The sequence below is a fragment of the Pelobates fuscus genome, chromosome 2 (genome assembly GCF_036172605.1).
Source record: "Pelobates fuscus isolate aPelFus1 chromosome 2, aPelFus1.pri, whole genome shotgun sequence".
Taxonomy (NCBI): Eukaryota; Metazoa; Chordata; class Amphibia; order Anura; family Pelobatidae; genus Pelobates; species Pelobates fuscus.
In genome coordinates, this window is record NC_086318.1 from 169,798,209 (window position 1) to 169,822,447 (window position 24,239).

At 36.3% G+C, this 24,239-nt stretch overlaps 1 protein-coding gene across 7 annotated transcripts in view; it reads right to left on the reverse strand.

Moving 5' to 3' along the window:
- The window catches only part of DST (dystonin), a 592,252-nt gene that overhangs the window by 22,292 nt on the left and 545,721 nt on the right, over window positions 1-24,239 (reverse strand). For all 7 annotated transcript variants that reach the window (XM_063442942.1, XM_063442944.1, XM_063442945.1 and 4 more), the window contains 13 exons: window positions 23,482-23,604; window positions 23,292-23,393; window positions 17,452-17,553; window positions 15,923-16,096; window positions 13,524-13,679; window positions 12,984-13,181; window positions 11,517-11,645; window positions 8,701-8,874; window positions 8,216-8,371; window positions 7,357-7,563; window positions 6,849-6,968; window positions 5,119-5,288; window positions 1,969-2,128 (listed from right to left, as the gene is read on the reverse strand). In XM_063442942.1, coding sequence (XP_063299012.1) covers window positions 1,969-2,128; window positions 5,119-5,288; window positions 6,849-6,968; window positions 7,357-7,563; window positions 8,216-8,371; window positions 8,701-8,874; window positions 11,517-11,645; window positions 12,984-13,181; window positions 13,524-13,679; window positions 15,923-16,096; window positions 17,452-17,553; window positions 23,292-23,393; window positions 23,482-23,604 — 1,971 coding nt within the window. The remainder of the gene's footprint in view (window positions 1-1,968; window positions 2,129-5,118; window positions 5,289-6,848; window positions 6,969-7,356; window positions 7,564-8,215; window positions 8,372-8,700; window positions 8,875-11,516; window positions 11,646-12,983; window positions 13,182-13,523; window positions 13,680-15,922; window positions 16,097-17,451; window positions 17,554-23,291; window positions 23,394-23,481; window positions 23,605-24,239) is intronic.

Consider the following 24,239-nt stretch of genomic DNA (forward strand, 5'->3'; position numbering starts at 1 on the left):
TTCACCCATACATACTCAAGTGGCTGTATATTAGTAGTTGACTAATAATTTAATTTGTAAATTATTCCGTCAGAAATTGCAAAATGGTGCCTTGGACACTGAACAAAATGTAGAGTGACACTAAACTTTTCTTTTCTTCAAATTTAAAATGAATGCTTCAAAATAAAGAAATCACTAATGTTGTGTAAAGTAATGAATCTTTAAATATAAAAAAAGAATAGTAAGATAAAATAATGGTATAGAAAACAAAATCCACAGTTTTGTGGTATTAAAATAAGTTTTTGTGACCCATGCAATTGATTTTATATCTCACTTTAAACAATCACAGTTCTGGAGACAGCCAATGTAATGGGCCAAATAAACAGCCTTTCCACTGGGAATTTCTAAAAAAAAGTCTTATTTTACTGTGTGTTACATACATTCACAGAAATGTTTAATAGTAATCTTAGTGAGTTGTTATTAAATTAAAAAAATATTAAAATACATTCAATCCCATTTACAGGTCGTTTTCAAATGTGGCCTGTGAATTACTTAATTGATTACATGTATGGATTAGAATAAAATTTTGTCCGATAAGAATGAAAAGGCCCATCTGTTTCACCCTTGGCTTACGTACATGTTAACTGAGACAGACAATTTGTCTGAATTCAGATTGATAAGGGAGTTTGTTGTGGGTAGAGGAGAAGGGGAGAAGGACAGGATACAGCTGTATATTTTTATTAGTGAACATTTATATGATAAATGACAAATTAATGATTAGCATGCATGTTCTTATAATGAAGTAATGTATTACGGAGTTGTGATCAACTCGTCTTTTATAGTAACTATTATTGTATTGCAATGACGAATAGTCCTTGCACCCATGTTATGTCAATTAAAAAAAAACAGGTTATCATGACATCATTTATGGTATATGACATGGCTTCCCAGCAGGGAAAATGTCCCATGTCCCATTAACCTCACACACTTCATATACAAGATAAGTTAGCATTTGAAATTTCCATTATCTGGAGTTCTCAGTTGACATTGAGCAGATTGGATGCATTTTTCCTGTTAACAAGGATTTGTGAAATATTTATTGATTTTATTTTGCATGGTCGTTTTACTGTGGTCAGTATTGTGAGAGTGACTTCCGACAGAGTAAACACATTGCCACCCAAGGCATTCTGCAGGCCCCATAAAAAAATAAAAATCATAAACAACTCTAAATATGCTTCGGCACATACTTTAACTGCTATCGCACGTGCATAGAACGGCCACATCCTAAGTAGCCAAAGCGCATGCAAGTACCAACGAGCCAGGCAGACTCCTCCATAAAGGTACACACCCCTGTATTTGCCATTTTTATACAGCATACAGCTATTATACCAGTGTGCAGAGACACATTTTGACTAATTTGCTTTACTTTTAAACATAGTTTGCATGAAATAAAAAAATATCCCCTTCAAAAATAGGATATGCATATGACATGAAATGTAGCAGCATGTAAGCTAGTAGTTACGTATCTCTGAAATTATTGTGCAAATAATGATATGAGAATATATGATCTCAATTTTATACAAAACCCACAAGCATCTATTTCTTACTAAAAATGTGACCTCTAACTCCTCATTTCAGCAAGGATGGAATTTTTCCTATGGCTGCTCTGAGTGTTTATGGAAAGTACGATACCAACTGTTGACAGGACGGTTGTGCTATTTATTATTTAAAAATAATCATGTGCCTGGTTTTTCTACTTGATCCTAATCTGTTGCAGAGCTTTGAGTTCAGCTACATTTTGAATTGTTGTTTAATAAGTTAATATGGCTATGTTGTCCTGATGGTGGGATAAAAGTCATGAACATTGAGGATGCTTTAAAGTTGTTCATTCTGATATTATCATATTGGGCACAAGACAGGTCCCATAATCATGCACCCTCACTAGCACAGTGAGGGAACATTTAAGAACAGTTGCCATTTGGACATTACCTTGTGGTTGTCTATGAGATTCATCACGAGATCAATGTCTCCATGTACAGGTTGGTCTTCAGCCATCTGAGGTTCTACTCTGTACAGCCAGTCAATAAGAGCCTGAAGAGCATCCGTGAATTGCCCTGAAAATAACAATGCTTCCTCTAGTTTGTTTTGCCTGTCAAAAAAAAAAAAAGAACACAAACTGATATTAATGCTTTGAATGTAAGCTGAAATCAAACTCATAACTTGAAAGATGCATTACAATATGCAGATAAGCAATTTTCAAAGTAAATAGATTTGAGTTTACTGACTCTTAGACTTATGTATGGACAGAACATTTGGTTTGTCTGAATCGGTTTGTCTGACTTTCTCCATGAAAATCATGTCAGTACAAAGTGTATTTTTTCATGAATAGAATAAGATTTTGCATTGTTTATTGTGCTGCTATCACGTTCAACTGAGTGAACCATTAAATTAAGTACTGCCAGGTAACAGTAAATTAAGTACTGCACAGGCTAGGGAATTAGGGGGAAGATTGTTTAACAATCTAATTAATTATCTATTTATAAATGATCTATTTAATCTGTATTTTACATATTTAATTACAAGGAGGGCGTCTGTGGCTAATCCTTGTAATTAAGTAAATGGATAACAGCATGAACAAATTGCATGTACCAATTTCCCCAACATGGATACATAAAACGTGTTAAAATGCTCTTAGTTACATAGTCTGGGTATGTACTTTCTACAAATATATAGTTGTGTGTAGCGGCTATGGATTCTGTGAATACTATAAAAGTTATAATCTCAGCATGACAAATTTTGGAAAGTTTTAGCTTTAAAACCATAATTCACTCCTCGCAGTATTTGCAATATTTTCTTTATAACTACAAAAATGAATTTAAATCCTAGACATATTGGGCATTTTAACAATCAGGACTAATTAGTGAATCTATTTTAAATTAGTATTCTTTACGTCATTAAAATCATTAAAAAATCTAAAACTGAAAACAATTTGGTTTGTTGTTTCCCCCGATTTTTTCAATATATTTTATCATATTTAATATCACATTATGTGTACATGTAGCATATACAAAGAAATCCCTATTTCTCCTTTAAAAATATACATGATATGTATGGGTGCACTTATATGGAAAAAATTGTAGCAGAATGAATGCATGACACAGTGCCACAAAGGCCTTGGTCACAAATGTGTCACATCTCAAAAAAGCCTTGGTCCTTGAGGGCTGAGGTCACTGTTTAGACATATTCCGATTGTTACTTAGCGCAGCATAATGTCCCATGTCGCAAGGTGTACATCATCTCAAAACAGTTCCGCCAACATGACTCATTCATTCAGATTGTCTACAAAGTGCTCAGATTTCAATCCAACAAAACACATTCGGGGATGATGTGAACAGTAGGTTCACAGAACAGTACTATACATTCATTCTAATTCTCACCAGGTTGCACATATTTTCACTACAATTAGAGAACACACCAAAAATTTTTATCATATTGATTTGCTGAAAATCTAACAGGTATTTTCTTCTCAATATGGGGTTATTGGAGATTTTTTTTTTTTTTTTTTTTTTGGCTTTGTGGCCTAATATTAAAAAAATTCTAGTACACTCTGCATTCTCGATTTCATGACTAATTCCATATATATATATTTAGCTAAGCTGCTAATTCCATCAGGCACCTGTGTATTGAAAAATGGAGTCCGCCCGTCGCGTCACTTCCGGTGACGCATATATTAGCCGAGCCCATCAATCTTGCTTCTGGTATCACAATGGGGAGGCGGAAACACTCTCTTCGTTCTCCTAGGAGTATAGGAGTGTCCATTTTTGCTTTGAAGATAAGGTGGCCATCTTAAGAGTGGGCAAACAGTCCTCTTATGAAATTATTCATAAGAGGACTGTTTGCCCACTCTTAAGATGGCCACCTTATCTTCAAAGCAAAAATGGACACTCCTATACTCCTAGGAGAACGAAGAGAGTGTTTCCGCCTCCCCATTGTGATACCAGAAGCAAGATTGATGGGCTCGGCTAATATATGCGTCACCGGAAGTGACGCGACGGGCGGACTCCATTTTTGGATACGTCACCGGAAGTGACGAAACGGAACATCGAAAGAACCCCTAATATACCTATCTGCACAGTCACACATGATTTCATCATATCATGGTAGCTGACTGTGATGGGGATAGGATGTATTGCCTGTTTCTAGTGATTGTTTTTTGTATATGGTATATTGAATCTGTTTATATGCCCTTCCGAACCGGATGTGTAGCCATATTGGAGGTGGCAGATCACATCCGGTCCGGACCATATAAGGGTAATTACATACACAAATGTTGTGAATCTGTTTAATTAAGCAGGTAATGATTCCCCTATATAAACTGTGGTATATCTATTGTAACTTGGAAGAGCACCTGAGGAAGACCACATTTAGTTGGTTGAAACGCGTTGTGTGTGCAATATTGCTTTTTTATTACTTATCTTTTAACTATCTGTTAAAATAAATTACTATCCTGATACTCCTGGCTCCTGGCTCCTGGCTCCTGACTCCTGACTCCAAACTTGATAATCATTGGGACCTAAGGGGAACTGGCCTGAGGATTCCAGTAAATGTGCATGTCCCATTTAAGTGACATGAAAGCTGTATAAGTCCTGAGCCTACTTCTAAACGGCTCAAAAAAGTGTGAGTGATTCCATCTCAAATTTTCACTTTTAAGTGTATATATCATACAGGTTGCACTATGTCCTTCTCTGTATTTATATTTTTTATATAGGGATTTTCCATTTGTCAAACCCTATCATTGTGTACTAAGGAGGAGATACCTATTTGCTATACCCCAGGTAATCACTCCTGTTTGGTGTGTGTGTGCGCTCAAACTTTTTTGGTTGTACATGTTTCTTTAAGTATATTTAGTGGTGATATACTTGGTTTCGGCTGCACCATCCACCGATTTGACCCTTTAGCGCCACTTCTATACTATTCTCTGTTACCTGTGTATTGAGATTTATTAAGGGCATTTAGGAATGGTTCTTTCAATGCAGAGAATTCAGATCTGACTGCATGTCACAACCATACATTGAAAAATACAAAACATGATTGAATTTTGTTAAATCACAGAGTATTTGAAGATTACAACTTTATTACCTTTCCACAGATTTGCCACATACAGTATCCCATTTGTCTCTTATCTCACTGAGCATATCATCTAGTTTCTGTATGTCATCGGTCAGTGATGCCTTTTCTTTCAGGGACCGTCCGCTTCGCGCGATAGTATCATATACCGAATGTTTGGCTCCCAGGGTTTTTTGGAATTCCTGAAAGAAATGCAACAAAATGCATATTAATACCATTTCACATGTCAGTACTGTTCTTAAAAGAAATACAGTAAAGGAGACAGTAAAACAACAAATGTTACAACAGAGACATTTTGTAATCCTCTATACCACAGGGGAAATTTGAGTAAGAGATCTACTTGGCATTTAACAGAAATGGAACAGTTTTAAACCGTGAGGAAGAATGGACAATAGATGAACAACAATACTTCATCTCAGTAATAATCAGACGGAAAGTTTTGCTCATAGTGAGTGTATCTTCCAAACCAGTGCATTGCTCTTGTGTGCATTGTGATGTAGAGCAGATTAAATGCTACATTGGTGAAGTAGGAGCCAGAAAAAAAATATGATATTACTTTCTTTAAAGAACTTTAAAAAGAGCACAAAAAGAACCTTCTGCGATATTTTAAGCACGCTATTTGGGGGTTGAAAAATTATCAAAAGTAGCAGGATATTGTCAAATAGTACATTACAGACTTTTCTTTCAGATTATATACAAACCACAGGTTTTCAAGAATCTTGGTTTGTGGTTTTTAAAGAACATTGGGTTCTCCCAACACACCGGACTTAAGGAAATAACAGACTTTTTTATGTTTCACTTTTAGTACATAATTGGATTTATAACCGAATCAACAGCTGATTGATAGATCTTCCAATTGTCTAACTTAACTTAGTTTTTAGATACTCATTTTATTCATACTCATAAGGATGAAATGCCGAACTGACCCTGCCCGATAATCCCAAGTTTGAAACAGGCTCTATAGCTGGTGCACCTATTATTATTATTATTATTATTATTATCTCACCAGCTCTATACTAACCCGAAAACCCAAACAATGTTTTTTGTGCAGCATCTTTTATGAAGCATGATTTAAAAAAAACATGATTCCGCTTGTCCCGCTATGACACAATTATGATTATTATTTTAAATTGGCCAATTAGGAGTAAGCACCAACACCCATTAACTGTGGTAAATCTTAAATATCTTAAAATTTTAATGATGGGAAAAAAGTTTTTCAGTGTAGGTCTTGGTGAACCTTAATACCTGCTCTTTCATTTCATGTGGAATGATTAGTTGTTAATTATCGGAGCCAGGAAAGCAATTTTCAGTTTGTGACTTTGTTAGATAATATACATTTTCTTATGACATGAGGGAATGGTAGGATCTTATTTTATAATCCATATATCATTCATCCATACAGACAAGCATGAAAAGATATGTTGTAGCATACAAAATAATAAATCACATTATGCAAATCTGAACTTGTCATTTAGTTTAAGGTATATTGATGTTCCTGGATGATTGTGACGAAACTCACAATATTGCTTGTTTGTCCATATAAGTGAGTTCTATGCAAAGAGTTGTTCACATATGTTCCATAGCTGGTTTATTGTCATGCAGGGCTCAAAATGTCCACCTGCACCCTAGTCTTGGCGATTACAAATTCATCCCTTGTGAGTGTGCCATGGCTTGAAAGTGTGGTTAAATTTTAATAATGTCTAGTATTGTAGGACTTTGTGCATCATGTATATGCAACTCACTTTATGCATTGATAACTGTGTCTTTATTTTATCTGGGTCGTTGGCAATTTCAAGTTCTGAGTCCAAAGACACCTCGGATTCTTCCAGCCATTCCATAAATTTTGTGAAAGCTTCATGAAACTAATAAAGATAAACAGTTATAAATAAACACAAACATAATTCAGTATCCTTACTTAATGTAAAACCTATAAGAATACTAGCAAAATCTTACTTAAATTAAATTTTTAGATCATTTTATTTAATAGTGCTCTCAAACCCAACTCAAACAGTTGCATATATATATATATATATATATATATATATATATATATATATATATATATATAAATATATATATATTATTATTATTATTATTAATATAATTATTTATTTATTTTTATTTACACCCTACCAAGAACCCCAAAAAAGGTCTCAGTTGATACAAAACTAGAAATGTATTTATATAATATATTCATATCTATGTCCACTGGATGCAAAATGTTCTATTTTCCAATATATAGCACTGTACCTGCTTTGATCTTTTGCGTGCATCATCCAACGCACGTCCTCGTTCCAATGAACGCTGTACCACATTTTCCCATCGGCTTTGTACACTGATCAGCAAATTTTTAATCAATACAACATCCTGCTTTTGGCTGAAATATTTCAGGTGTGTTCCAGTTTTGTCCAGCTCCATAATTTGATCTTTGTGTGCATTCACTTCTGTTACAAACACCTACAATAAAACAAATAACTTTTATGGTGGGAAAAATAACCACAATCTGTTCTTTAACCAAATCTGTCCACCTATTAATGCTATACCGTAAGAAGTACCACCAATTGTAGCTAGCTTAGAATACGGAGAACTTGAAACATTTGCCCACAAACATTAGCAAATACCTGAAATACACCACTGATATAACTGTTGAATATTTACATATCTCTGCTCCCAATGTGCAATTCTTGCTCATAGGTTTTTGGTTGTTATTTGCAATCTACTGGAAACATGTCTTATCCCTTTAGAATGGTTGATGTTATAAGTATATTACAAGGTGTATGGTTGGGTATTACAATAAAATACATTATGCAATTCCTACTTTGCATTCTTTTAGCTGGGTCAAGTTATCACAAATCATTTAATGACTTTAGCCATCATATCTGAAATATTAAATCATAACCATTCAATCAGTATGAAAAATTCAGAATACATGCGACCTGAGTTACATACATCATACTATCAGGGCTTGTAATTTCCACTTGCCCACTACCTATGGGTGAATAAAAACTCCTGGCAACTAGAAATTTGCCACTGATTAGCGAGCTGTAGAGCATCATGAATTGAAGTGGCCTGTCTTGCATCTTATGACTTGTGCCTCATGTTTACAAACCTTGTGTTCGTCAATTTGGAACAGTACAGTATCCAATATAAGACTTGGTGGTGAGGCCATCGTTAGTGTCTGTTCAGCTTGAGTAAGCCAGTTAATAAAGTCTTGAAGAGAATTGTGAAATCCAGTTGCCAAACTAAGAGCTTCTTCTAGTTTTGCCTAACAAAAAAAATATATAAAAAAACATTAAGGCCAACAATATCAATGTAACATCACTATTTTAGTTTGAAAAACACTGTCATATAATTAATCTCTAAACTTATCACAAGTGTGGTAATTAATGAATATCTCTGTATTAGCACATATAAGCAGGATCAAATTTAAAGTTAATTTACAAGTAACATAAAGAGAGAGCTTACATCTTAAAGACTGGGCCGCTACCTTCACAGTCCATTATGACTAAACAACCAAATGAGATAAATCTGCTTTTATTTTTTACTCTCCCACTGCTTGGCCCCACCTCACCAGCTCTAAATGCCAAGACTTACCTTTCTCTCACTGAGCTTTGACTCCACTGACTCCCATTTCTCTTTTAGGTTAGAAATGTCTTGATCTACATTTGCTTCTGGACCCTCATCAATGCATCTTTCCTGTATCTGTTGACTTTTAAGCATCAGACTCTTGTATACAACTTCTTTAGCTTCAAACGCTGCACACAAATCCTGTAAAAATATGGGGAAATTGTTTGTTTATAACTTCATATACATATTTCATAATAAAATACATCATGGTAATTCCAGCAATACAAATAAAGGATAATAACATATTAATGAATGTTGTCTTTGCGAGTCCAACAAGATTGATAAAACACACAGTATACATAAAGCCATTGTAGAAACACAAAAATTCAGTATACTAAATAACAAACTATATACTTTTTTGTTCTTACATAACTTCCTGTCCACCGTACTGGCTACTATTTCTATAATATATACTAACAATACTAGTATATATTTAACTGCAGTGTGTGTGATGAAAAGTGATTGCTTAGCTTGAGTAGACAATTTACCTAAAAAGGAACAAAATAAAAGTTTAAATAATCTATTAAATCAGCAGCATTTGTTCAATATATTCTGTAAAAAATACTCGCAGCAAAGAGGCAGTGCCTCTACAGTCCCCCTAGGATCAAGGTCATCACGTATTATTATTATTATTGCCATTTATATAGCGCCAACAGATTCCGTAGCTCTTTACAATATTATGAGAGGGGATTTAACTATAAATAGGACAATTACAAATAAACTTACAGGACTTACAGTCCTCATACAACAGACTGTGGGAAAACACACTAATTGGCAACAACTGGCTAGGGTGCAAATCCAAAAAATGCTAAGCACCATATAATTCTTTAACTAAGGGATGCACACCCCTTAAGCAATACTAAAATCAAAAATCCCTTTTCTTTCTAGTTACAATAGAATTCCACACCATAAGAAAAAATTAACAGGTTGGCACAATGCAATATAATCAAATATACAATTCAACTCAAGCCTATCAAAGACCAGAAAAAGAGTCATTAAAGGAACACTATAGTCACCTGAACAACTTTAGCTTAATGAATCAGTTTTGGTGTATAGAACATGCCCCTGCAGCTTCACTGCTCAATCCTCTGCCATTTAAGAGTTAAATCCCTTTGTTTATGAACCCTAGTCACACCTCCCTGCATGTGACTTGCACAGCCTTCCATAAACACTTCCTGTAAAGAGAGCCCTATTTAGGCTTTCTTTATTGCAAGTTCTGTTTAATTAAGATTTTCTTATCCCCTGCTATGTTAATAGCTTGCTAGACCCTGCAAGAGCCTCCTGTATGTGATTAAAGTTCAATTTAGAGATTGACATACAATTGTTTAAGGTAAATTACATCTGTTTGAAAGTGAAACCAGTTTTTTTTTCATGCAGGCTCTGTCAATCATAGCCAGGGGATGTGTGACTAGGGCTGCATAAACAGAAACAAAGTGTTTTAACTCCTAAATGACAGTGAATTGATCGGTGAAATTGCAGGGGAATGATCTATACACTAAAACTGCTTTATTTAGCTAAAGTAATTTAGGTGACTGTAGTGTTCCTTTAATTCTAACCCCCAACATTTCATCATTATCCAATGCCTTTCTTAAAGGACAAGTGTGACGACTGTGTTCTGATCGAACCTTAACACATAGATTAGGTACTAACTTAATATAATGTTAAATGTTCACACATAGTTGCAAAAAATGCAGGGTAACAAGACCCTATAAGGTCTCTGCTATTCAATACATAAACCATTTGAAAGCACATTTCACATAGCCAATATATAGTTAAAGCATGTATTTCAATGCCCAGAAACAAAAAGGAGAGGATAAACAGCCTTTGGATTAGATCCAGCAGCAATTTCCCTGCAGTAAGAAGATGAGAACAAGTTGAAGCTTCAAAGAGCAGGAGGAACGTGGTATTTTCACCAATTTGACTCAGCAGTCACACTTTTGGTTCAAATAAATATCTGTTAGCTTTACCGGTCACCTTACATGCTCCTCATCATATATTCATTTTTGTGTGCGTCATGCCCTCTCTGTTTCCTCTCTGAGTGAAACACACCAAATCCATCATTCCTGCTTGGGTTACGCTAATCTTACAGCAATCTCCACGTTTGTGCAGCTGCATCACCCTCATACAGCCTTGGATTTTTAGGTGCTTTAATTTTATCACCAGCATAAAACACAGAACACATTACAATTACAGTAGCACGTAATCACCAGTTATCATCATTGATACACATTTCTTCAGCAATGCAAACTAAAACATGCTAGGTAAAGAGAACATGCTAGGTTCGACTCTTGCTCTGATAAAGAGTGGCACGGTTGTGGTAAAGCAGGGGGATATAAGATATATAATGTAGAAAACCAGCATGTACACAAATATACTGTAATTGTGTCTCTTGTAACTGTATGCCTGCCAGTATCTCAGTAAATTACAACAATTTGTAAGTGTTTAATGGCAGTCCGAGTTTATGACTGCTTTCAGAGTTGTAGAATTGCCAAACCTATCAGGTTTATTATCCTTCACAGATATATGTTTCATTTATCAATTTTACTGCTTTATTGTAAAATTAGTCAATGTTATCAAAGGGGCTAGGAGGTAGTAACATGGGCTATATTATCCTAAGAACATATAAAACAGATTGTCACTTACGTAAACATAAAAGCACTCGTTGCTAGGATTAAAGTAAAAAATAAATGAACAATAATCGGACAGAAAGAAAATATGTTCATATCCTGCATGTTTCTGGTTGGCTCTCTACAAATCTGAAGACACAGCAAAGAGATTCTTACCAGATGACTGTTAAGCTGTTCTCTGGCAGTTTCTGGTAATCCTCCAACGGGTTTGGAAGCCAGTAAATGACGTTCGGTGTCTGTCAGCCACTGATGCATTTCTTCAATTTCACTGTGGAAACCTTGAGCCTGTATTACAGACCACGTATCAGTGTTAAACAAGTGTCAGTAATATAACATTGCACATCTCCTAGTATCCAAGTCAACAGATACTGAGCCATTTACTAGCACAGAGCACATGGTTTCCTATACAGTCATATAGATTTATTGATACGTGTACAAAAGAAAAATGGAAAAATATATATTTTGCAAAGCAAAGGATTAAAAATAGATGGACGTTAATTCACTAAGTACTTCAGCACTGGTAAATAGTGCTGACAGTGCAAGCAGAAGAGCAGAAAGCATGATTCTGGCAAAATAAGCTTCTTGTCCAGTCACAATGCAATGTGTAGTGCCTAAGTAAGGAATTGGAATAGAAAGATCTAACGAATGTTGCTTGAAAATGTGAAAAAAATTAAGTCTGTTATTGTATTGCCTGAAAACAAATATTAGCCATTTTAAAGTCAGTGAGAATTTTTCCCTTAGTAACACCAATAAAATCACTGTTTGCAAATTCAGGAAATGTAAGGATTAGATGTGTTTCATGCAATATGTACTTATATGTACGGTAAATGTGTCTTTATACATATCATATACAATACTTAAATGCCATGCATAACATTAAAGACATAATTTGAGTTTACAAATACGTTTATCCATATTTGTATTTCATTTATATCTCTCCAAGTTCTAGTGTCTGACCACAAAAATATAGTTTTGTGAGTGTTCAACTTGGCATTTTGAGAAAGAAGGATAGATAGATAGAAAGAAAGAAAGACAGAACGAACCATGGGAAAGATTACCAAAAATTCTGGAGAAGTGCAAGCATACACTTATGTTTAATATGACTGGAAACTGAATAAAGACTAAAGAGCTAATTGTTAATATATCTGATATATTCGACCCTCTACCAGAATTTTATCATTTCTTTGTTCCTGTGAAATGTGTCATCTCCTTTGTACAACTGATATATGTTTGGCTAGCTGAGTATAGCAACAAGATCATTAACAGAGTAAAGTAGAACTGTTTATTAACAATTTAATTAACGGCTGCAATTTTGTGCTTTAATTAATCACTGTGAAAGAAACTAGATATAAAATTAGACTTGCTGTCCAAATTCTGCTGTAACAGACTCGGACCCCACATTTAGTTGAGTAAGTTGAAAGTGAAATCAATACTCCAAAATACATGATATATATGTTATTTTCTGTTTCTTATAACCGCAAAAGTGATTTTTCAAAAGTTTGAAAAATTTGTTCTAGGTTTCTCTGTTCAGAATATTTCCTAAGCCAATATAGTGCACATAGAAACATAAAGCAAAGTGCAGTAGAACAAAAATAGGAGGTCTCCAAAGAGTTAATTTCGTACCTGGAAAAGTGCATTATCCAGCAGTTTTCTCCTTTGTTCAGTTTTATCCAGGACATTTTGGTACCGTTGAGTAAGGGCCTCTAGCTTGGCCTGCAGATTGCTGGCTTCTTCTCCAGCGCTGGATTGAATGAGATCATTCCCTGCATTTTTTACTGTTTCAACGCTAGACTTGTGCGCCAAGATGTCGTTTTGAAGCACCTGGATTAGTAAACGGAAAAAAGTTTAAATCCATCAATAATGTCTTTGTAATCTACATTCATCATAGTTATTAAAAGTGTTTACAGGCAATATATAACTTTAACTCTTTATGAAACCAAAACAGGCACCTGTGTGTGCGCAAAACATATAGTTACATTTACTGCTGTTATAGGTAACTATGTTATATTTATGAGCACATTCAAAAACTTCCATAGACAATTTAGAACATGAATGTGTTACAGAGGAAAACATGTTAAAAATATATGTAAACACAAAAAAAAAGAAGGGGAAAAAAAGAAGCTACATGTGTCCTGGGAACATAGGTATAAAAATAGCCCATACGTGATGTTTGGCAAGTTCAATCTCAATAGTCTTTGGATCACCCCCAATGGGCTTCTGTTCACTGAGCAGATCTTCTGTGTGAGTCATCCATGTCAGTAACTCGTCTAAAGCATGCTGAAATGGTCCAAGGGCCAAAAGTGCACCTTCCAGTTTGTGCTGCAAGGGGAAAAATGCAGAGTAAAAGAGATTATAAAAAGAGAATAAAAAACTTAAAAAGGGGAAAATACAAAGTACTCTAAAGGTTACATAAACATGAGATGAAATATAAAATGTAAAATAATTATAAAATAGATTCCATCTATGACAGATAAACTTCCACTATGTCCCATTTTTATAACCATTTTCGGCACTCACCAGAACATGCGTTCATTACAAGGGGGCTGCTAGAGCCAATTTAAACAACATACAATATGAATATATATATATATATATATATATATATATATACACACACACACAAAAAATGATTATAGGCATTGAAAGAGAACTGTCACTTCCCAATGTTTTCGATATGTTTATTTATATAGGTATTTGAACAGTGTAAAAAACAAAAACTTGAATGTAGAAAGGAACAGCTCTTTATCCTGCACCTTAGCACCTCCGTCTTAGCTCCCTATCAATCATTATTATAACCTCTGTGCTTTGCACCTATCTTGTCAGCACAGAAAAAAACGAGAGAGCAAGGAAAATATGAATTGCTATGTCTCCTGATTTACAATGTATGTCCTGGATTGTGCCTGAATTGAACAGGAATGTGATGCTGCTTCCAATTTCCAATAGAAATCTTCCAGAAAAGGGTACTGTTCCCCTTTAAAATATTGTATTATCAATCCTTTCAAATATGAGTTTCTATCTCTGGTAAATATTATATATAGTAATTTTGTAAATGAATGCTAATGCTCTTTGAGATGTTTAGGCTGTTATGTATAATGCAAGTAAGGTGAAGGGTCCAGTGTTATTCTACATAATTCAAATTTCCATGGGAATTTTTCACTGTGCCTTTTGCTGTCCAACTTTCCATCCCAACGTGTTAATAGCTATCTTAATACTGTTTAACTATAAACTACATTCATTGGACACTTGCTGACACAGGAAAAGTTTTCCCGGACAGAAGCCAAACATGTATTTTTCATCCTGTCCTACCAATACCACAGGTACTGTCTGCATTTACAGAACATGCTCTGCGGTAAAAGAAGGATAAAGATCTAAAGATCCATAAAGTGAATCAGTTAAAATGTCAACTAATCTACAGAGAATGCACACTTGGCATGGTAAGCCTATGCATAGCATCACAACCACAACTGGTAAGGTTTTTGAGAAACCCTTGTGATGTGCATTTAGTGTTTTCGTACATTAAGCTTGCATTCTCTTCCTATGGAAAGAGACAAGATCAGTGGCACTAAGGTGTTCTGTACATGAAAATTAAATAGTAAATACATAAGATACTGTGATTTAATTTTTAATTAGTGGGGTAATAGTTTATTGATCCAATGAGAGAGCTGATTGCCATTCTGGGGTCAAGAAACATTTTTTCCTAGTTTGTTGCAAAATTGGAAGGGCTTCAGAATGTTTTTTTTCTTCCTTATTTTGGATCAACAGCAAAAACAAATGTGAGAAAGGCTGAACTTGATGACGATGTCTCTTTCGGCTACATAACTAACGAACTGACTAACTAACTAATTCTCGGTCAGATACACCTCTGTACCATGGATTGCTGCAGCAGTCTTTCTAAAGAAATGCAGAATATGAGAACTCTCAGAATGGGCAAAAGTTCTGAGAAACCTCAATAGCTTGACCCTCAGTAAATCTCCACTTAGGGCTCAAAATAGTTGTTGCTCACTTGTGCCATTACGGAGAGAAGCTATACTATTTGCATATCAGACTGATCCTGCCCATAAGGGTGGTCCAGATCCGAAATGCTGGCATCTCAAGTTATCTCAAGTTATCAAGAAATACAGCAAACCCTGGATGATCGCTTGGCCTTCTTTGGGGCTGGTCAGCAGTCTTTATAGTATAACAATGCAGAGAACATTTTCTTTGGAAATCCATTGCCATGAATTTCTATGATTTTATACTATATTTCAAACAACTCTCAGCACAGTAATTAGGTCCCATTTATATAATGTGGAAGATGTACACTCGCTCTGATCTATGTTTAGACACATCCACTCAGTGACACATTGCAGCTGTCCACATGACAATGTTGGGTTTTTTCATTAAGGATCCTAAAAATCTCACATACAGATTTGAAACAGACATTATATTTCTTTCTTCTCCAAACAAATCCAAATGAGGCCATTCTACCAGTCATAGATCAGTCAGCAGATATTGGCTATTTTATCAGTATACAGGTCATTTTGAAATAATCATCCAATGAAAACAGATGGTTTTTTTTTTACCTGTCTGTTGATGATTTTACTCTCCACAGCTTTCCATATGAGTTTCAGCTCATTTAAGGAGTCTTCCACTGCCTGTCTATCATTCACATCTGTCACCTTCTTCAATAACAGCTCTTTCTGATGATTTAACCTCTCCAGTTCTATTTGCTGTTGATATGCATCAGCCCTGAATTGCTATACATGAAAGACAAAATTAAATTGTGGGATACAAAAATGAAGAATGCATAGAAAACCCTTGTCTTATTAAACAGATCTGGATATACACTTTTTGTGAAAAATCCATGTGCATACATTAGATTATCGGGTTTAATCACCAAAGTGAGAATTAAAAGTGAATTTAAACTTTAAGGTGAAAATAATCAAACAGGAAAAGCTTCACTTCTTTAATTCATCTACTGTGGTATTTACATTTGAAATTCACTTTTAACTTTCACTTTATAAAAAAAAAAAAAAAACCCTGCCTGATTAAACAGATATTGCATATTATTATTATTATTATTATTATTATTATTATTATTATTAACTAATTCCGCAGCGCTTTTATGAAAGTGGGGGGAATTTACAACAAATTAGACAATTACACAGTGACAAAGGAACAATAGGTAGATGAGGACCCTGCTCAAACGAGCTTACAGTCTAGACATAAAAAGATATCTCAAGGATCTGGAGAATACAATTAAGAGAGTGCACATTTTGTATAGATAGATTCTGTATAGAATCTGTATAGATTCTGCTTATCTACAGTTTAATATTTGAACTTACAAAACCTTATAAATCATTGTGACTTTTTTTACAACAACGCAGTCTTGGATACCAATGTTTTACATCTTCCTCAAAATAGTAACCTTTTTGGTTGTGCATGGTATTATTAAAGGTTTTAAACAATCAGTAAGAATGCTTGACACCGGCAAACATTAATGCACTGTTATAGTTAAGCAAATTGTATCCATATTTTGTCTATTAAAAATGTGTTACTATCACTGTATTATTTAACATTTCTGCTTACAGAATAGGAAAGTGTTCTTTATAATTAGAACAGCGTAGGAAAGTGTTCTTTAGAATTAGAACAGCGTAGGAAAGTGTTCTTTAGAATTAGAACAGCGTAGGAAAGTGTTCTTTAGAATTCTCTGCCTAAAGAGGTAGTGTCAGATTCTATAGATAATTTTAAAAAAGCTCGGATGCTTTTTGTATATAGAGAATATTCAAGGATGTAATTGATATGTATGCAAACAGGTTGTTGTTCCAAGGAGAAATCTGATTGCCAGTATGGAGTCCTTTCTGTGGCATAACCAGAAATGGCTACAATTGTTTTTTTTTTTTTTTTTTTTTTGTTGTCTTCTTTTGGATTAACAGCATAAAAGAATGAGCCTGAACTTGATGGACTTTAGACTTTTATCAAACTAGACAACCATGTAACTATATTTAACTGTTTAAAGTTCTGTACAATCACTCATTTTGTTATCAATCACAACAAGTTTTATGAAGAGGGTGACACTTAGTTGCATTTAAAATCAAATTATAAAACATACCTTTAACTCCACAATTTGCTGCTTCACTGTTTCCAAGTCTGTCCCAACTGGTGACATTGTCTCTATTTTTCCTGTAGCAATATCCACCCAGTCAAAAAGAGCCTGAATGAAAAATAATAGAATTTGTGTTAGCAATATGATACTATATATATATATATATATATATATATATACATATATATATATATATATATATATATACCGTATATAAAATTTCAAGTGTATTTTCTTTTTTTTTTGTGGAATAGTGAGGGCAATTGCCAGAACAGTCTTGAACAAACGCTTGATCAATGTCCTGATGCTATGCTCACGGTGAGTAGTAGTATAAAGTGAAATTCAAACTGAATCCTAACAATATGTATAGTTTATTCACAAAAGTTTTTATGTGCTATGTAATACTATTCTTTAGCAGAAAATACACTTAACCTGACCAGTTTTACATATTAATCAGGCTTCAATCAATTATAAATCCTCAATACACAGATTTGTGTATGAAAACAACTGCATGAAAACGGTGTGATAAAATATATGCAAGTACTATCTAATGTCAATTAACAATGCAAACTTCATACACCAATAAATCAAGTATGTTAAAATTAATCAGACACATTACGTTAGCTCATAAACAAGCTCATATAAGTAACAAATACAAAAATACAAAAAGTACATTACATGTAGATTGCTAGTGTCTAAAATTATATATGTATTAAGGCCGTTTGGCCTGTATTTGTGGGAGGGGCTTAAATTAATTCACTCCCCTATATAAGGGACACCCCTTACCGGACTCATATCGCTTGAGGTCAGCATCAGAATGATTTCCACTTCCGGGTCATCCAGACGCCATTTTACCTGATTACTCCATGAGGTTTTCTAAGCAGAGCTGTGTCAGGAATCCAGCCACAGGCTTTTCCGGCCTACCACCTTCTTTCTTCAATCCATCGCCGTGGATGGTGCCCAAGTGACTCACAAACCGTAAGTCGACCTACCCGTTACGCCAGGCATCAGTCCCACGGCACCATTCACGGGTCAGGTCCTCACTTTACGGCTGCATTTTGTCTAAGTCTGTTCTAAAACTATTGCATGTTCATGCATATCATTTGTTTAAACCCCCTACCAGTCTTTGGGTGTACTACAGGCTTCTTAGACATAATCGCATTTCATGTACAAACCAACGAACCACTGCATTTTCGCCTACACACTGACCCCTACCGGCCATTCGGTGTACTACAGGCTTCTCAGACATTATTGCATTTCATGTACAAACCATCAAACCACTGCATTTTCGTCTGCACACTGACCCCTACCGGTCATTCGGTGTACTACAGGCTTCTCAGACATTATTGCATTTCATGTAAAAACCAACCAACCACTGCATTTTTCACCTACACACTGACCCCTACCGGTTTTTGGTGTACTACAGGCTTCTTAGATATTATCGCATTTCATGTACAAATCAACGAACAACTCGTTTTACGCCTACACACTGACCCCTACTGGTCTTTTGGTGTACTACAGGCTTCTCAGACATTATTGCATTTCATGTACAAACCAACAAAACACTGCATTTTTCACCTACACACTGACCCCTATCAGTCATTCGGTGTACTACAGGCTTCTTAGACGTTTTTGCTTTTCATGTACAAAACAATAAACCACTGCATTTTCACCTACACACTGACCCCTACCAGTCATTCAGTGTACTACAGGCTTCTCAGACATTATTGCATTTCATGTACAAACCAACCAACCACTGCATTTGCGCCTACACACTGACCCCTACCGGTCATTCAGTGTACTACAGGCTTCTCAGACATTATTGCACTTCATGTACAAACCAACTAACCACAGCATTTTCGCCTACATGCTGACCCCTATCGGTCAATTGGTATACTATAGGCTTCTTAGACTTTATTTCACTTCATAAGCAAACAAACTAACTACAGCATTTTCGCTTTTATACTGACTCCTATCTGTCAAACGGTAGGATTAACCCCTTAAGGACACATGATATGTGTGACATGTAATGATCCCCTTTTATTCCAGAAGTTTGGTCCTTAAGGGGTTAAAGGGTATTTTAACATACAATCAGCATTTCTGACCCCTACTGGTCAACAGCAAAACAGTCTTCACATGTCATATACAATTTACCAACCAATATAAATTACACATAAGATTGTTTTAAACATAACCATAAACCATAAATTAAACTGACAAATCCCCTACCCTGCTACAGCAAGGAAAGCAGAGTTATTCAAACTCCTCCATACATCAACGGACAACACGGAGGCAGGGGAAGGCCCAGCTACATCAACTCAGGTGACACAGGCTATACTAGCCTCACTCATAAACTCATGAGCCAAAAAATTTATGACAGACTGGCAATCTCGAGTTGGTCACCACAGCCCTCACAAGGCTGGGCCTCACGCTACTGTACAACCAGCACCAACCAAAACTCGGTTACCTGGTACAATCAATTCTTATGACACACAAGACGTTAACCCTGCACGTATGATGTCAGCACATTGGGGAAGCAAGGCATATATATGTATGATGATGTATCTGTGGTGGTCAGATCCAGGGATTCCAGGTAAATCGGGAACTGACCATCCCTTGGTTGGGTTGGCAATTGGAATATGTAGAGATGTTTATTTTTGCAGGTACCCATACAGAAGGGATTTTGTCCCAAACAAATGGACGAGCGCTCTCAGGCTCCAGGTACCAGCACCTCTGAACTACCAGAGACCATTGATATGAGTAGTTGCATTGCATATAGACTGTTGCATATATGTTCAAATGGTTCAGGGCACATGACAAACCATGTGTCCCAATACAACTTACAAATAACGTACACACCAATGCATTTTCAACACTACTGACTCATCACCCTTCCAGACTTGTAGTAGATTTACTAAAGCTCTGGAGCTTCAAAGGGCTCCCATACAGGTATCATAAACACACCTTCAAGGAATATAGCATGCCCTCACTTACAGTCAGCACAACAAAACCATTGGCTGTAAACACACTCATAGCCAAGATTTGCAGAGGGGTCTTCCAATCTCCACCATTTACAGCAGGGCACCAAACACAAACACATTGGTATTGTGACAAGGAATCTTCCCTTAAACAAAGACTAACCATAGACTTATTGGCACCACACACCTCCGCTACCCCAAGTCTCAACTCCCTCATACCCTCCGAGGAGTTTTCTTACTATACAACACAATTGATCTACCTTTACAGCTATCACTCAAGCATGGGTTGAAGCTTGGTTAAGTAAGACCAATATCATCAACGCAGTAAACGGCTACCATCTACCCTACACACTGGCACTTACATGGCATAAATTGGGCAATCCTTTCCCCGCTCAACTTTCGAGCTACAGATTAGCCTACTATCGATATTCGCAGATACTCTGTGCTGGTTATGATAACATATCCAGAGGTCTTACAGTCATACACTATCTAGAAGACTTCTTGTTGATCAAAGATAACATATTTTTCACTAGAAGCCTCACGGCAGCTTAGTCTGGTTGACCACTTGGGCGTCCCAGTACCCCATAAGAAACAGAAGGCCCAGACACTATCATCACATTACTGGGCATATGACTTGAGTCGGCATCCATACACGCAAGTTACCACAAGACAAATAGGGAACATTCTCATCTACATCAATCACTACCTCCTGCTTAGTACTTACAACTGCAAGGAACTACAATCCCTACCAGGTTCCTTAATTTTGCCATGCCAATCATACCACAAGACCACGCTTTCACATCCAGAGTACTTTCCCCTTTTTTCCACACTTCCAACATGATGATCAGAGGATGTCCCTAGACACCTCAGCAACAGCAGACCTGCACATGGGGGGGAATTTCTTAACCACTTGGCATGGTAAAAGCATGTTCCTTCCAGGATTGTCTGACACTTCTCCAACCAGATGGTCAGACGCGGCGTCTACCACGGGTTTGGCAGCGATCTACCGGGAACGATTGCTTTGGAGCTGTTGGCCATGGCATCCAGGTTTGGAAATTTTTCCACCACCTCAGCCCCTTTGGGAGATCTACCCCATTGTAGCAGCTGCTGTGGCATGTGGTAAATCATGGTCAGGGTCATCAATCCGTTATTACTCTGACAACTAGGCACATGTCATATCATCAACAATCGCCACTACTCATCCATAAGGTCATGATATTTCTGGGGAACTCACTTGGTTGGCCACTTATCACATTTCACTTTCATGTACCAGACGGGGGTATACATCCCTGCCGATAATTGTCTCATTTATATTCCAGGCATGTTCATCATACGCTTCCTACAGCCGCCCATACAGTCACGGCCACGCTTTCGTTCCAGAGACAAAATCATGGATTAGACATACTCATGCAGCATAGCATGCACTATCCCACCTAGCACTTTCGTCCCATACTTGTAGAACACATAACACAGCTTTTCACCTGGCTTAAAGAATCTCATTGGAACACGACATAGCTCAACCTGTGTCATAACATTTCTCCTAGGTTTGCCTTCTTTTTGCCACCTTAAACTTCAACTATCTCACACACCATTAATTATATAGTTTACAGGCATTCAACAACACAGGATAACCTTTGGCCAAAACTACCATAACTTCATGCTATCATACCAGACAAGAATATGCTCAGAGGTTTTCAGGAATCCATTCTCCCACGTTCCTCTCAGAGATTACCAATAGCCATCCAACTTTTCATCCTTATCGGACTAATTAGATCTACAACCATTCAATTATACTACCAAGTCGGCCATTACCAGCCATGCACATTGCCTTTTATGCCTTTCTCAGGCCAGAGAATTCACTACCATCACCACCACTCAGACAGATCATTGTCTTCAACGATCCCACGTACGTAAACACATATTTCATTACCTATTGGCTCTACCACATTCCGAAACGAGTCAACACGGACCAACAGTAGAGATAACATACTATCCTACCCACAACAAATGGTGTCCACTTTCGGTCCTAGATTCCTACCTTCAAAATTCTTCCAGGAATTAAATACTGTAATGCATTTAAGGAAATGTCTGGTTAATTTGTATATATTTGTTGACTGTATTAAATCTTTGATTATTCATTTTTGCCCTCTTTATTTACAGGCCTACCGTATCGTCGGTCTCGGCACACCACAACCGACTTGCTCCCTTTATACTATCCTACGCTTATGCTGGATCCTTACTCCATATACGGCTATTTGCCCCTTACACAAGTATTAAGGCCGTTTGGCCTGTATTTGTGGGAGGGGCTTAAATTAATTCACTCCCCTATATAAGGGACACCCCTTACCTGACTCATATCGCTTGAGGTCAGCATCAGAATGACCCTCCCACCCACTCCTCATTTCAACACTTTCTCTTTTCTTTCCATTTACTTTACTTTCTTACTCTTTGGTGGGCCCTCTTTATTTACAGGCCTACCGTATCGTCGGTCTCGGCACACCACAACCGACTTGCTCCCTTTATACTATCCTACGCTTATGCTGGATCCTTACTCCATATACGGCTATTTGCCCCTTACACAAATGATATTAATATATTTATGGTGAGGTTTTCAGTGGAATTATATTTATTAAAATAAAAGAATGCAAGGTTACCTTCCTGCAGTTCGGAGGCTGTAATCTTGGAAAGATCCAGGGCATCCCTACATATCCCTAACCCTCAGCCCTTATAATGCAATGCCAAACATGCATTAAGGGAGAGCACATATTAGGTGAAACTAATGCTATATAGGGTTTCTGATAGATTTGTAATGCATTTATTATATTGCATCCAAATAAAACTTGATGAAGATTTTTTAGTTTTTTTTACCTGAAGACCATCTTGGTACTGGACTGCAGCTTGCATGGCTTCCTCAAGTTTGTGTACGCGTTCCTTCCATGTTTTATTAAGGGTGTCCCAGGCAGAATTTAGCTGAGAATAAAACATATGTTCATTAACTGAAACACAATGAACCAGCCAAATGTATAATTGCCGTACTGTATATTATTCTTCTGTATACCTCATCTATGTTTTTATTCACTACTGGTTTGTCGGGTTCTCCGCATGCTGATATCAGCTCAGATCCAAGGTTATTAACCACATCCAGTTCTTCCTGCAGCCCATCAATTTCTTCCTTTATCACCTAGAGCAAAATAATGCAACATTAGCATGAAAGATAAACAACTAAAATCTTACACTATATATTTGAATACAAGTGTTTTCAATTGCACTGTTTTATAAAGCATAAAGCAATGAATATCAGTACTATGGCGATTCAGTATTACTAATGCAGAAATGTGTTTGGTGAAAGGGAAACTATCGAGTTTAGAGGACCCCTTGTTTTTAATGAATTATATCATGATTCAAAAATATATTAATTTATTTTAAAAATTTGTAGGGACTAGAGATTTCAAAGCCAATTCATTTACCCCATTGTTAGAAATGTATGGCCAAAATAGCAAAACTGACCCCACCTAACATTGCCATGGTGGCTCAGATGATCAATTTCAGTGATCTTAGTTAATTCAATGGGAAGACTATTGCGCATGCATGGCAAAACGTTGTACTGCACCAATCAGCATCTCCTCATAGAGATGCATTGAATCAATGCATCTATATTGGGAATGTTCAGCACCTCCATTTATAGCGTGGAGACGCTGAACGCCAGTGCTGCACTCTGTAAAACTAGAGGTGTTACTAGGCTCCAATGTAAACATTAAAAAAAGAAAAGTTACCTGCGCTCTCCTTAATCCCTATGCATATTTAAACAAATGTAGG